Genomic DNA, 14,719 nt, shown 5'->3' with positions numbered 1-14,719 from the left:
TTTCACTTGTGGGATGTGGGCATCGCTGGCTGGATTGAGATTTATTGGCCATCTCCAGCTGCCCTTCAGAAGGTGGTGGTGAGCTGCCTTCTTAAACTGCTGCAGTCCATGTGCAGTTGGTAGATCCACAATACCATCAGGGAGGAAATTCCAGGATTTTCACCCAGCAACAGTGCTATATTTCCAAGTCAGGATGGTGAATGGCTTGGAGAAGAACTTGCAAGTCATGGCGTTTCCATGTATCTGTTGCCCATGACCTTCGAAATGGAGTTAGTTATGGGTTTGGAAGGTGCTGTGTGCTTTGGTGAATTTCTGCAGCACATCCAGTACATAGTGCACACTGCTGCTAATGAGCACCAACGATGCAGTGAATGAATGTTTATGGCTGTGGTGCCAAGTAAGCAGACTGCATTGTCATGGGTGGTGTCAAGGTTCTTGAATATTGTTGGAGCTGCACCCATCCAAGCAGGTAGGGATCAGGAGGGGAGTAAATCACTGCAATATTTCTAGCCTTGGATCTGCTCTTGTAGTCACTGTACATGACTTTATATGGTGAGTGCAATTTACGTTCTGATCAATGGAAACCTCCAGGATGTTGATAGTGGATGACCCGTGGTTGTGTGTTCGAAGTACCTTTCAAGGTGTCACAGCAGCTCAGTAATCTGTCCAACAATGGATTAGGAGGATTGCAAAGGAGTCAACCTAGGTGAGTATCTGTGATTCCACAGACCATAAATCTGCTGTGCTCTAAAACGAAGATAGTTTCCACGTGTACAGGCTCATTGGCGACCATCCACTCCAGGCCAGCTGCATCCTTTTCTCTTTTTTCTTCATCTTCAAGGCCAGAGTGGTGTCAGCTGGACGATGGCTGCAGTGTCAGCAGTATGGATCAGGACTCCTGACGGTGGTGGCAGTGCCCAGAGCCTGGACTCTTGGCACCATTAGGTCTGGGCCTGGAGTCTCGGTGGCAACAGTACCCAGAGCGGAGACTCCTGGCGGGATTAGACCTGGAGCCTGAAATCTTGGCAGCGGTGATGCCTGGCATGGGGAGTCCTGGCAATAGTAGGTCCTGATACTTGACCCTTGCTTGTGTAAGATGGCAGCAGAACAAGGGTCTCCTTGGGCTAAAGCATCATCATTGCTGTTCCTGGAGCAGGACACCTTGAGGCCCAGAACGCCTTCCAGAGATGATGCAGAAGCCCTGGAACCATGCTTAAGACCCAAATGAACAGAAGATGATCTTTTAGTTAAGTAATTTGTTTTTATTCATTTTGTAGGTCAAAATGGTGCCAGATTATGGCAGAAAAACACTTTTCACTGTAATTTCAAGATAGATGTGTCAAAAAAAATCGTTCATTCATTCTTTCGATCAAGTTCCCACACCATCACTTTACCTGTTCTTTTGTAATTGTCTGGCAGACAGCCACTCTAGAATTTTTGCAGACCATGTCAAGATTGTGTAGTTTGAAGCTAAGCCTCCTGAGCGTAAGACTTGTTTGAGACCATTCTGCAATTTCCACTGAAATTCTGTATCTTTCCTTGAGACATATTGTAACATTGTAAGTAACATTTTGTCAGAATCCAAAGGTGCAAGCGATCCACTCCCTCTAACCCCATCCCAGCCTGACCCTCCTGAATCTGACCGTCCTGGCCTAAGACGGCTTGACCTGACCTGATCTGACAACCCCCCACCCTGCCCCAACTCCTGGCATGGCCTGACCCAACCCTGTTGGAACTGACATTTCATAAACCTGGCCTGGCCCAACTGCATCTTACTCCTCCGGAGCTGACAATACCCCACTTTACCATCCAGACTAAGCTAAATTCAACTCTGCTTAAGTCAATAGCTCCCTTGGCACAGCGTGGCTTGGCCCAGTCCACTACAACCTTGGTGAAGCCAACAACTACCACCCCTTTCCTCACCACCACTGCCCGTGCTAGCACCGGTAGAGGCGACACTTCACTCCCTACCCTTCCTGCAAGACCTGGCCCATGGCCTACCCCTAAGCACTCATCTAATTACTTGGCACCCTACCAATTTGGTTCACTAACCCCCTCACCTATCCCCTGCCACTCTGTCCCCCAATTTAGTTTACACAATTACCTTTCCTCAGTCACTGTCAAAGTGACGTTGAGGCCTTCAACTCATAAAATACGGCAATAAATATAAATTTTAAAAGGGCTGTTTCTTGGCCTGTAACACTGAGTGCATTTCTCCCTAATTATTGCTGATGGACACATTCGGGACAGGCCAGACTCAGAATCTTAGCTGGAAAAGTAACTGACAGAGTAATTCTACAGAGCATTACCAGCAATCAGATTTGTTCGGATGTTAACCAGAATCTCTGGGCAATTATGAGTTTCACACAACATCTGCATGTTTTTTCATATGGTCAAATTGACAAGCTCACTGCAAAATGTATGCACTCCATCAATGATATGTTGTTGGATGGAGAAGCTTGAAAATCTTTCAAACACGAATACTCACTCTGCTTCTATTAATTAAGATAGAAATAAATAAAAGCTTCAGTGACCTCCTGTAAACAGCAACAGGTAGGAAACTGAGATATTGCCAACTGTTGAACTTGGAAGAAGTTAATTTGATGGCATTTCATAGTCACAGCCACAGAAACTTTCACAACAACCACAAATTGAATCCTTGTCCTCCTCTGAGGTAGCACTCATGCTTACAGCAGGATGCCAATTTCAAGGAAAACTTTTGTGAGAAATTAAGATGAGAAAATAAGAACCTGAGAAATAGGAGCAGGAGTAGGTCATTTGGCCTACCATTCAACAAGATCATGGTTGATCTGCCCAGGCCTCATCTTCTGCTTTGTGCCAACTCAGCACAGTCGTCAACACAGATGTTTCCAAAATCTAATTGCATCCTCTTTAAACTTTCAGTTATCTAGCCTGCACAGCTCCCTGTTAGTATAGAATTCAAGGCATTAGTTTGAGATTCAGGATTATATTCGCTAAAATTTGAAGAATGAAATGTGACCTAATTGAAACACATAAAATTCTTCAAGGATTTGAAGTAGATGCTGACAGTATGATTCCTTGGTTTGGGAGTCTAGAAATAGAGGGCACAGAATGAGGCCATTAGGAGGTAAAATAAGAAACTGCACTCAAAAAGTATAAATCTTTAGAATTTCCTATCCCAGAGGGCAGTTGATCTTCAGCCAATGTAGGAAGTGGAATTTATGATAGTTCAGGAAGAAAGGGTTGGTTTGAAGATCAGTTTTCATTTTATTAAAAGTGAAGAAGGTGCAAAGAAATGAATAGGCTATTCCCGTTTCTAATGTCCTATTATCTCTAATCTCCATATTTTGTTTTGTGATGCAGAGACACAGAACACATAACATAGAACATTACAGCGCAGTACAGGCCCTTTGGCCCTCGATGTTGCGCCGACCTGCGAAACCAATCTGAAGCTCATCTAATCTATACTATTCCATTATCATCCAAATGTTTATCCATTGACCATTTAAATGCCCTTAAACTTGGCAAGTCTACTGCTGTTGCAGGCAGAGCATTTCAAGCCCTTACTACTCTCTGAGTAAAGAAGCTACCTCTGACATCTGTCCCATATCTATCACCCCTCAATTTAAACCTATGTCCCCTCATGATAGCCATCACCATCCAAGGAAAAAGGCTCTCACTGTCCACCCTATCTAATCCTCTGATCATCTTCTATGTCTCTATTAAGTGACCTCGTAGCCTTCGTCTCTCTAATGAAAACAGCCTCAAGTCCCTCAGCCTTTTCTCCTAAGACCTTCCCTCAATACCAGGCAACATCCTGGTAAATCTCCTCTGCACCCTTTCCAATGCTTCCACATTCTTCCTATAACGCAGTGATCAGAACTGTGTGCAATATTCCAAGTGTGGCCGCACCAGAGTTTTGCACAGCTGCAACATGGCGTCATGGCTCCGAAACTCAATCACTCTACCAATAAAACCTAACACATCGTACACATTCTTAACAACCCTATATCAACCTGGATGGCAACTTTCTGGGATCTATGCACATGGACACCAAGATCTATCTGGTCATTCACACTACCAAGAATGTTACCATTAGCCCAGAACTCTGTATTCCTGTTACTCCTTGCAAAGTGAACCACCTCACAAATTTCCACAGTAAACTCCATTTGCCACCTCTCAGCCCAGCTCTGCAGCTTATCTGTGTCCCTCTGTAACCTGCAACATCCTCCTGCACTATCCGCAACTCCACTGACTTTAGTGTCATCTGCAAACTTACTAACACATCCTTCTACACCCTCATCCAAGTCATTTATAAAAATGGCAAACAGCAGTGGCCCCAAAACAGATCCTTGTGGTACATCACTAGTAAGTGAACTCAAGGATGAACATTTCCCGTCAACCACCACCCTCTGTCTTCTTACAGCTAGCCAATTTCTGATCCAAACCACTAAATCACCCTCAATCCCATGCCTCCATATTTTCTGCAATAGCCTACCATGGGGAACATTATCAAACACTTTAACGAATAAGGTCTGTGAGTCATGAACTACCCTTCACAAAACGGTGTTGACTATCCCTAATCAAATTATTCCTTTCTTGATGAATATAAATCCCATCTCTTATAATCCTCTCCAACACTTTACCCACAACCGAAGTAAGGCTCACTGCTCTACAATTACCAGGATTGTCTCTACTCCCCTTCTTGAACAAGGGAACAACATTTGCTATCCTCCAGTCTTCTGGCACTATTCCTGTGGACAATGACAATATAAAGATCAAAGCCAAAGGTTCTGTAATCTCCTCCCTAGCTTCTCAGAGAATCCTAGGGTAAATCCCATCCGGCCCAGGGGACTTAGCAATTTTCACACTTTCCACTATTGCTAACACCTACCACTTATGAACCTCAAACCCGTCTAGTCTAATAGCCTGTATCTCAGTATTCTCCTCGCCAACATTGTATTTTTCCTGTGTGAATACTGATGAAAAATATTCACTTAGCACCTCTCCTAACTCTTCAGACTCCTCGCACAACTTCCTACTACTGTCCTAGACTGGCCCTAATCTTACTCTCGTCATTCCTTTATTCCTGACATACCTATAGAAAGCTTTAGGGTTTTCCTTAATCCGACCTGACAAAGACTTCTCATGTCCCCTCCTGGATCTTCTTCGCGCTCTCTTTAGGTGCTTCCTGGCTAACTTGTAACTCTCAAGTGCCCTAACTGAGCCCTCACGCCTCATCTTTACATCAGCCTCCTTCTTCCTCTTGACAAGAGATTCAACTTCTTTAGTAAACCACAGTTCCCTCGATCGACCACTTCCTCCCTGCCTGACAGGTACATACTTATCAAGGACACGCAGTAGCTGTTCCTTGTATAAGCTCCACATTTCAACTGTGCCCAACGCTGCAGTTTCTTTCCCCATCCTGTGCATCCTAAATCTTGCCTAATTGCCTCATAATTGCTTTTACCTCAGCTATAACTCTTGCCCTGCGGTACATACCTATCCCTTTCCGTGGCGAAAGTAAATGTAACCAAATTGTGGTCACTATCACCAAAGTGCTCACCTCCCTCCAAATCTAACAACTGGCCTGGTTCATTACCCAATACCAAATCCAATGTAGCCTCGCCTCTTGTTGGCCTATCCACATACTGTATCAGGAAGACCTCCTGCACATATTGGACAAAAACTGACCCATCTAAAGTACTTGAACTATAGTGTTTCCAGTCAATATTTGGAAAGTTAAAGCCCCCATAACAACTAACCTGTTACTTTCACTCTATCCATCTTGCAATCCTTTCCTCTACATCTCTGGAACTTTTCGCAGGCCAATAGAAAACTCCCAACAAGATGACGGCTCCTTTCCTGTTTCTAACCTCAGCCCATACTGCCTCAGTAGACAAGTCCTCATCAAACATCCTTTCTGCCATCGTAATACTGTCCTTGACTAACAGTACCACACCTCCCCCTCTTTTACCACCTTCCCTGATCTTACTGAAACATCTAAACACCGGAACCTGCAACAACCATTCCTGTCCTTGCTCTATCCATGTCTCTGAAATAGCCACAACATCGAAGTCCCAGGTACCAACCCATGCTGCAAGTTCACCCACCTTATTCCGGATGTTCCTGGCATTGAAATAGACACACTTCAAACCATGATAATAAAATGTGAGGCTGGATGAACACAGCAGGCCAAGCAGCATCTCAGGAGCACAAAAGCTGACGTTTTGGGCTTAGAACCTTCATGTTCCTGCCTGCTGGCACACTCCTGCGACCTTGAAACCTTATTCATGACCTCACTATTCTCTATCTCCTGTACAGTGGAGCAACAATACTTTCAGGCAGGGTAACTGATCCAATAATATTACTGAAAGATCTCATGTGCCGAAGGATCCTTTTTCTTTCCTCGTTTTCTCTCTTGTAGCAATTTGAATTGCTCACTGCTAATTTCCCAGTCATATTCTATTCCAAATCAAAAGCCTAATATTGCATCCAGGTATGGGAACAACTGGTTAGAAGTTAGCAAAACATTATTCAGTACATCACTCAGTAAATGTTTTGCAACTTTTAATTACTAAAGGGATCAAAAGGAGTGGCTCATGGTTAGCATTGCTGCGTCACAGTGCCAGAAAGCCAGATTCAATTCCACCCCTCATGTGATTGTCTGTGTGGAGCTTGCACATCCTCCTGTGTGTGCATGGGTTTGCTCCAGATGCCCTAGCTTCCTTGTATGCAGACTAGCTGGATTAGCCTTGAAAAATGCAGGGTTACAAGGCAGGGATAGCAGGGTGGGTCTGGTGGGACGCTCTTCTGAGGGTCAGTGTGGACTCAATGGGCCGAATGGCCTGCTCCGACACTGAAGAGATTCTATAATTGTCGAATCAAAGAAGACCGTTAGAATCAAGAAGCAACAAATCTGTTGAGAAAGATATGTTTAATGCCTGTTCGTTCAGGACAGCGTTAAGTGGAGTATGAAGTTCCCAAACAGCAACGCTAGAATCTAATGCACATTTTGATTTTATGATTTACCTATTCTCTGTACTTGGAGTGAAAATTCACCATAAATGCATTAATGCCTTTGCCAGATGTCATCTCACCTATTTTGTGTCAAAAATGTGCAAGTGCAATAGATACAGCTCTTATTGTAGCCAAGACAGGTGCCATTAAGTCCAAGTTGTCAGATATCATGTTGGAGGACTTTGGAGATAAATCATTTCATTTCCTTTTGATAATATATTTGGCCATGTACCTTCAAAGTTCTGAAACTATGGGTATCAGCATTTGATGGAAGTTTCTGTCAAATATTTCAGAATGTACAAAAGCATTTAATTATTATTACGTGAAATATGCATGCAATTTACATTATATCACTCACTTTGAAGCTGAATCTCACAATGTTTTGAGGAGCATGGGGGTTATCAGCTGTAAGAACACGAGTAATTTCTTCCTTTAATTCCTAAAATATAATCATACAGAGCACATTTGAAATTTAAAAATAAAGCAAAATTCATCCTTTCTTTATAATAAAATGTGAGGCTGGATGAACACAGCAGGCCAAGCAGCATCTCAGGAGCACAAAAGCTGACGTTTCGGGCCTAGACCCTAAGGGTCTAGGCCCGAAACGTCAGCTTTTGTGCTCCTGAGATGCTGCTTGGCCTGCTGTGTTCATCCAGCCTCACACTTTATTATCTTGGAATCTCCAGCATCTGCAGTTCCCATTATCTCTTTCATCCTTTCTTTCTTGTTTTAAGTTCTCAGTCACAAAATACAAGACTAACTCATTGCAGAATGTTTCTCAAACTCCATGGTAATGATGCCTTATGTTTAAACAATTCCAAGGCAATCCACATCTCTTCACCTACTGCAGAGCAATCACCACACAGCATGGTTACGTATTATCAACAACTGCACATGCAAACATTGCCATCACATTATATTCTTCTTTTTCTCTCACTGCATGATAAAGTTGGCCACAATAGGAGGAAGAGGGACCAGGCCAAGGGAAGGGTGCTAGAGATCTATACCCTCACCCACTACAAGCAGTAAAGGGGAGGATGAGGACTGTTATTGGGCCTGTGTCAATGGGAAGGTAGGCATGTCAGAAGGACGGAATGAGGTTGTCGCCTGCTTCTAGGGTCATAGAGTCATTGCGCATGGAAACAAGCCCTTTGGCCTGACTTCCCATACTGACCAAGTTTCCGAAACTGAACTAGTCCCATTTGCTGCATTTGGCCCATATCTATCGAAACCTTTCCTATCCATGTACCTGTTCAAATGTCTTTTAAAAGTTATAATTCTACTCACCTCTACCACTTCCTTTGGCAGCTTGTTGTATAGCTGCAATGTCATTTGTATAAATAGGTTGCCTATCAGGTCCCTTTTAAATCTGTCTCCTCTTACCTTAAACCTAAGCCCCCTAGTTTTGGATTTCCCTACTCTGGGGAAAAGACCTTGGAAATTCACCTTATCTATGCCCCTCGTGGTTTGATAAACCTCAATAAGGTCACTTCTCAGCCGCCAGGTTCCAAGGAAAGAAGTCCTGGCCAGGGTGGTTTAAAAGTTGTTTAGCATGCTTGCCTTCATGTCTCAGCCCTTTGAGTATAGGAGTTGGGAAGTCATGTTGAGGTTGTACAGGACATTGGTGAGGCTTCTTCTGGAATACTCTGTCCAGTTCTGGTTGCTCAGTTATAGGAAGGATATTATTAAGTTGCGAGAGTTCAGAAGAGATTTACCAGGATGTCGCTGGGTACGGAAGGTTTGAGTTATAAAGAAAGGCTGGAGAGACTGAGACTTTTTTCCACTGGAGCGTCGGAGGCTGAGAGGCAACCTTATACATGTCTATAAAATAATGGGGGTAATCGATAAAGTTAAGGGTAGCTGTCTTTTCCCTAGGATGGGGGATTTCAAGACTAGAGAGTACACTTTTAAGATGAGAGGAGAAATATTTAAAAAAGACGAGGGGCAATTTTTTTGCAGTCTTTCCAGTTTAATAATATTCTTCATATAGCAGGGCAACCTGAATTATACACAGTACTCCAAATGTGGCCTCAGCAATTTCTTATACAGCCGTAACATGACATCCCAACTCTGATACTCACTACAGTGAGTGATGAAGGCAAGCCAGCCAAATTCCTTCATCACTCCTCTGTCTACCTGTGACACCACTATCAAGGAACTATGTACTTGCACTCCTATGTCTCTCTATTCGACAAGAGCCCCCAGGGCATTACCATTAACTGTGTAAGTCCTGCTCTAGTTTGTTTTACTAAAATGTAACACCTGGCATTTATCTAAATTAAACTTTATCTGCCATTCCTGTCATACTCTTAGATAATCTTCTACACTTGTATACTATGACACCAAAATTGGTGGTATCTGCATACTTATTAACCCTGATTTCTATATTCTCATCCACATTGTTTATATAAATGACAAACAACAGTAGACCCAAAACCAATCACTGCAGTTCACCTCTGGTTACAGGTCACCAGCATGAGCGACAATCCTCTACTACACACCCTCTGTCACCTACCGACAAGCCAATTTTGTATCCAGTTGGCTAGCTCTCCCTGGATCCCATATGATCTAACTTTACTAACCAGTCTACCATGCGGAACCTTGTAGAAGGTAGTGCTAAAGTCTGTGTGGACAACATCTACTGTTTTGCCTTCATCCATCTTCTTGGCTGCCTATTTGAAAAACTCAGTCAAATTTGTGAGGTACAATCTCCCATGCACAAAGCTATGCTGACTATCCCTAATAAGTCCTTGCCTTACCAAATGCATACAGATCCTGTCTCTTATAAGCCCCTCCAACAACTTACTCACCATTGATGTCAACCTCATCTGTTTAGTCAACTTCCAGTCTTTCAACACCTCATCCATTGCTGTTGATGACACAAGTATCTCTGCTAAGGGCCATACAATTTAGTCCCTAGCTTCTCACAACATCCTAGGATACACTGATCAGGTCCTGGAGATTTAACTACTTTTATGCATTTCAAGGCCTCCAGCACCTCCTCTTCTGCAATGTTAATTCCTTTTAAGACATCGCTATTTATTTCCCCTAGTTCCCTAGCTTCCACCTCTTTCTCCAAAATAAATACTGACATGAAATATTCATTTAGGATTTCACCCATCTCCTGTGGTTCCACACATAGATGGCCTCATTGATTTTTAAGGGGCCCTACTCTCTCGCTAGTTGCTCTTTTGCCCTTAACAAACTTGTAGAATCTCTTTGGATTCTTCGTAACCTTGTCTGCCAAAGCCATCTCACGTTGCCTTTTTGTCCTCCTGGTCTCACTCTGAAGTGTGCTCCTACACTCCATACTCCTCAGGGTATTCTCTTGCTCCCAGCTGTCTATACCTGACACATGCCTCCTTTTTTATCTTGAGGAGAGCCTCAATATCTCTATTCATCCAATGTTCCCTCTTCCTTCCAGCCTTGCCCATCACACTAAACAGGAAAATGCTGTCCCTGAACTCTTGATCTCTCGCGTTTGAAAGCCTCCCCCTTGCCAGACATCTCTTTACCTGCAAACAAGCTCCCCAATCAACTTTTGAAAGATCCTGTCTAAAACAGTCAAAATTGGCCTTGCCCCAGTTTAGAATTTTAACTTGTAGACAGGATTATACTATTCCATAACTATTTTAAAACTGATAGAATTATGACCACTGGTCTCAAAGTGCTCTCACATAAACACCTCATTCAATTGCCCTGCCTTATTTCCCAGGAGAAGTTCAAATTTTGCTCCTTCTCTAGTAGGTTCATCTACATAATGTTGAGAGAGTTTTCATGAATATGCTTAACAAATTCCTCCCCATTCAAGCCCTTAACACAATGGCAGTCTCAGTTCATGTTTGCAAAATTAAAATCACCTACCACTAAAACCATATTATTTTTCCGGATATCTGAGATCTTGCCACATATTTACTCCTCAATTTCCTGCTGACTATTGGCGGCGGGTGGGGGGGTCTATAGTACAATACCATCAAGGTGACCACCCCTTTCTTATTTCTCAGTTCCACCCACATAGCTTCACTGGATGATCTCTCATGAATATCCTCTCTAAATGCAGCCATGATGCTTTCCCTAATCAAAGCACCAGTCCCCCACCTCTCTTGCCTCCCTTTTTAGCCTTCCTATAGTATCTATACTCTGGAACACTGAGCTGCATAACTGTCCCATCCTCAGCCATTCTTCTGTAATAGCTATGATAGCCCAGTCTCATGTTCCCATCATTGCCTGAGTTCATCTGCCTTTCCTGTCACCCTCTTGCATTGAAATAAAGTTTAATCCATCAGTTTTATCTTGTTCTCTGCTGTGGTCTTGCCTGCTTTGTTCTTTTAAATTGTTTCCTTTAACATCTGCACCAGTCTCAACCTTTTCTCTTGTCTCACAATTGTTTACGGTCCCATACTCCTGCCAGACTAGTTTGAACTCCACAGACTAGCTCCAGCAAATCTCTCTGGCAAGATATCAGTCCCCCTCCAGTATAGGTGCAACCCACCTCCGTTGTACAGGTCACTTCTGCGCCAGAAAAGACCCAAATGATCCAAAAATGTTAATCCTTTCTCCCTGCACCAGCTGCTCAGCCACACATTCATCTGCCCTATCCTCATTTTCCTACTTTCACTAGCACATAGCATCAGGTGTTCTTTGAAGATTACTACCCTTGAGGTCATTGATTTTAACCTCCTGCTTAATGTCCTATATTCACTCTGCAGGGCCACATCCCTTTTTCTACCCATATTGGTGGTACCAATATGAACAATGGGGGGAAAATAGAAGTCTTCATATGACAGTTATAAAACATTGCTAACAAATTGACTAGATGAAAATTCATTATTTTAGAAAGGAAACTTCACTGCGTAATTAAAAAATAACATTGTCACATTCACAGCTTCACACAAAAGATGGGCAAACCTAAGCAGAGGGCAAACACACATTTACGAAAGAGGGAGGATCAGAACAACATAAAATTCTTGACTGAAGATCTGACAGTAATCAGAAGCCCTCAGATAATGTTTCTCAAAATATATTTTCCCTTCTGGGGGAGGGTGCTTACTTGGGGCTTCTAGCTAAAAGTTTAAATGTTGAAGGATATTGTATTCGTTGATATTCTTGATATCTTTGAGTAGCTTTAAATAACATCAAACAGGATTCTATTAGATTTGCTATCACATTTTTTGTTAGTTTTGGCACAGTAGTATACCTATTCACTTTAATTTATTTTTTAAAAGTTGTGAAATTAGTAAATAATCTTATTTGAGACTTTCTGTTACAATTGAAACCAACCTTTCTCTCCAATAAATATCCCTTAAGTGGGTAAGAATGTATGTTGAAGAGAAAAATCCAAGACTTGTAAAATATCTGGAAGATTTACAGCATTGTTAAGGCTTATTAAAATTAAGCAAGCTGTTTGGAGGAAGGTAACATTCTCAGATAGTTTCTTTCCCATGTGGGATTCATTTTTTAATTCGGGGATGGGGTGCTGCCGGCTAGGCAGTACTCACTGCCTGCGCTAGTTGTCCTCAAAAATGTGGTGGTGAGCTGCCGCTGCAATCCATTTTGGTTCCAATAATCCTACAGAAAGAAGTTTGTGGGATTTACTTGCTTGAACTATGTGGACAGAATTTACCAGGAAAATAATCCTGATCTGAATGAGCTCTGAAGAAGAATTAACAGCTATGAATACTTCAACCAAACTTACAGGTGCATAGAGGCACTGTGATTTGTGTGGAACAGTTAAAAGTATGCAAGTGCACCTTCCCATCCACAAAAATCAGCTTCCCTTCAAGCAGGTTGCAACAGCACCCTTTCAATCGTGCTTTGGCAGAAATACTCCATTCTCACCTCTTCCCCCGCTCTAGGATCCCTACTTCACATAAAATCTTGAGATACCTCTCTGTGGCAGCCCTAATCTTTTCGGGCCTCCTCCTGCAATCCTAACAGTGCCCATTCCACTGCACTGCACTGCTGAAGGGTGTTGGCCAGCAACTGCTGAAGGCAGGATTTCCTTCTTCATGAGGGGAAGAAGGTCCAAGCTCACCCAGCTATAATTTGTTACGGCTGGGAGACGTGTTTCCAATGGTAGAATTAGCATTCAACTGAATTTTCTTTGGGGCCGTAACAAGTCACCTACCCTCTCCCCCCAACAAATTTATGCCCATTGTGTCTATGCTGTGTCCAATGGCTAAAATCCATATTCTCCTTGTAACTCTGGAAATTCTTCCTTTTTAAGGCAAAAATTCAATTTCCTTTTTAATTCCTTCCCAAGTAACTCTGCCTCCACCACGGTCTCAGGCAATGCACTTTCCTCAGGTCAACATTGCATTTATTGTCAATTACTTACATCTCTGTCTTATTATTCACCATCCTTCTATCAATGAGTTTAGATTTTCCCTATCTACATTTCCAGTCCCCTTCATATTGTGAATATATGTATCAACATTTTCTATGAAGCTTTTATCCAATGTATCCAACTTCAACAATCGTTTTATGTCAAGGTCCTCATCCTCAGAACTATTCTTTTGAATCTTCTCTGCATTCATCCAATAATTTTATATCCTTCTTAGGTGATACGTAAAATAAAATGCAATAATCCAGTCATTCTGAACAAGTTTAACATAGTTTCATTGCTTTTGTACTCCATGCTCCTACTAGCAAAACCTAGGATTCCACATAGTTTATTATCTGCTACTGTAGCCTGACATGCCATCTGAAAGGAATTACACCCACATACATAGTTTCTTGTTCTCCCATATCCCTTTAGGATGGTATCCTTTATTTTACATTTTTGTATCATGTTCTCACAACCAAAGATTTTCACTTCACACATCTCTGCTTGATATTTCATCCACTTCTTTTTCACCCATTCCATAAGGCCATACGAAATAGAATGTGGGGTAGACCTTTCAGCTCCTCGAGCCCACTATACCATTCAATAGGACAAGGCTGATCTAACATTCCTCATGTCCACTTTCCTACTCTTTCCCTATAACCACTGATTCCCCTACTGATCAAGAATCTATCTATCTGAGCCTTGAATACAATAGACAATAGGTGCTGGAGTAGGCCATTTGGCCCTTTGAGCCAGCACCACCATTCATTATGACCATGGCTGATCATCCACAATCAGTATCCTGTTCCTGACTTATCCCCATAACCCTTGATTCCGCAATCTTTAAGAGCTCTATCCATCTCTTTCTTGCAAGTATCCAGAGAGTTGGCCTCCACTGCCTTCTGGGGCAGAACATTCCATATATCCACCACTCTCTGGGTGAAGAAGTTTTTCCTCAACTCTGTTCTAAATGGCCAACCCCTTATTTTTACACACAAGGCATCTGCCCTACAGCTCTCTATGGCAAAGAGATCCAAAGACTCACAACTGAAACAGGAATTCTTCCTCATCTCAGTCTGAAATTGGTGCCCTTTTATTCTGAGGCTGTCCTCTTGTCTGACATTCTCCCATGTGGAGAAATATCCTCTCAACATTTACCTTGTTATTTCTCTTAAGAATTCCAATAACTTTATTGTTCTAGATTAATCTCCAACCAGTTCACACTACTTCCAAGTTTTGTTTCCTCCACAAATTTTGAAATTGTGCCCTATGCACCAAGGATTCTAGCACTGGCCCCTGGGTGTCTCCACTATAAAACCTATTCTGATCTTAAAACCATCCAATGGTTACTGTTGAAAAATAGTAAGAACTGTTGATGTTGGAGTCTGAGAT

The 14,719-nt window shown here is 42.4% G+C and overlaps 1 protein-coding gene across 1 annotated transcript in view; it reads right to left on the bottom strand.

Annotated features, from left to right (window-relative positions):
- Window positions 1-14,719, bottom strand: part of dnai1.2 (dynein, axonemal, intermediate chain 1, paralog 2) — a 244,312-nt gene that overhangs the window by 211,523 nt on the left and 18,070 nt on the right. The window contains exon 4 of the mRNA XM_059651517.1: window positions 7,361-7,441. Within this exon, the coding sequence (XP_059507500.1) occupies window positions 7,361-7,441 (81 nt within the window). The remainder of the gene's footprint in view (window positions 1-7,360; window positions 7,442-14,719) is intronic.

Source organism: Stegostoma tigrinum, chromosome 1 (assembly GCF_030684315.1).
Source record: "Stegostoma tigrinum isolate sSteTig4 chromosome 1, sSteTig4.hap1, whole genome shotgun sequence".
NCBI classification, from domain to species: Eukaryota; Metazoa; Chordata; class Chondrichthyes; order Orectolobiformes; family Stegostomatidae; genus Stegostoma; species Stegostoma tigrinum.
Note: the sequence above shows the minus strand (reverse complement) of the source record. Positions and strands in the feature narration are given on the sequence as shown.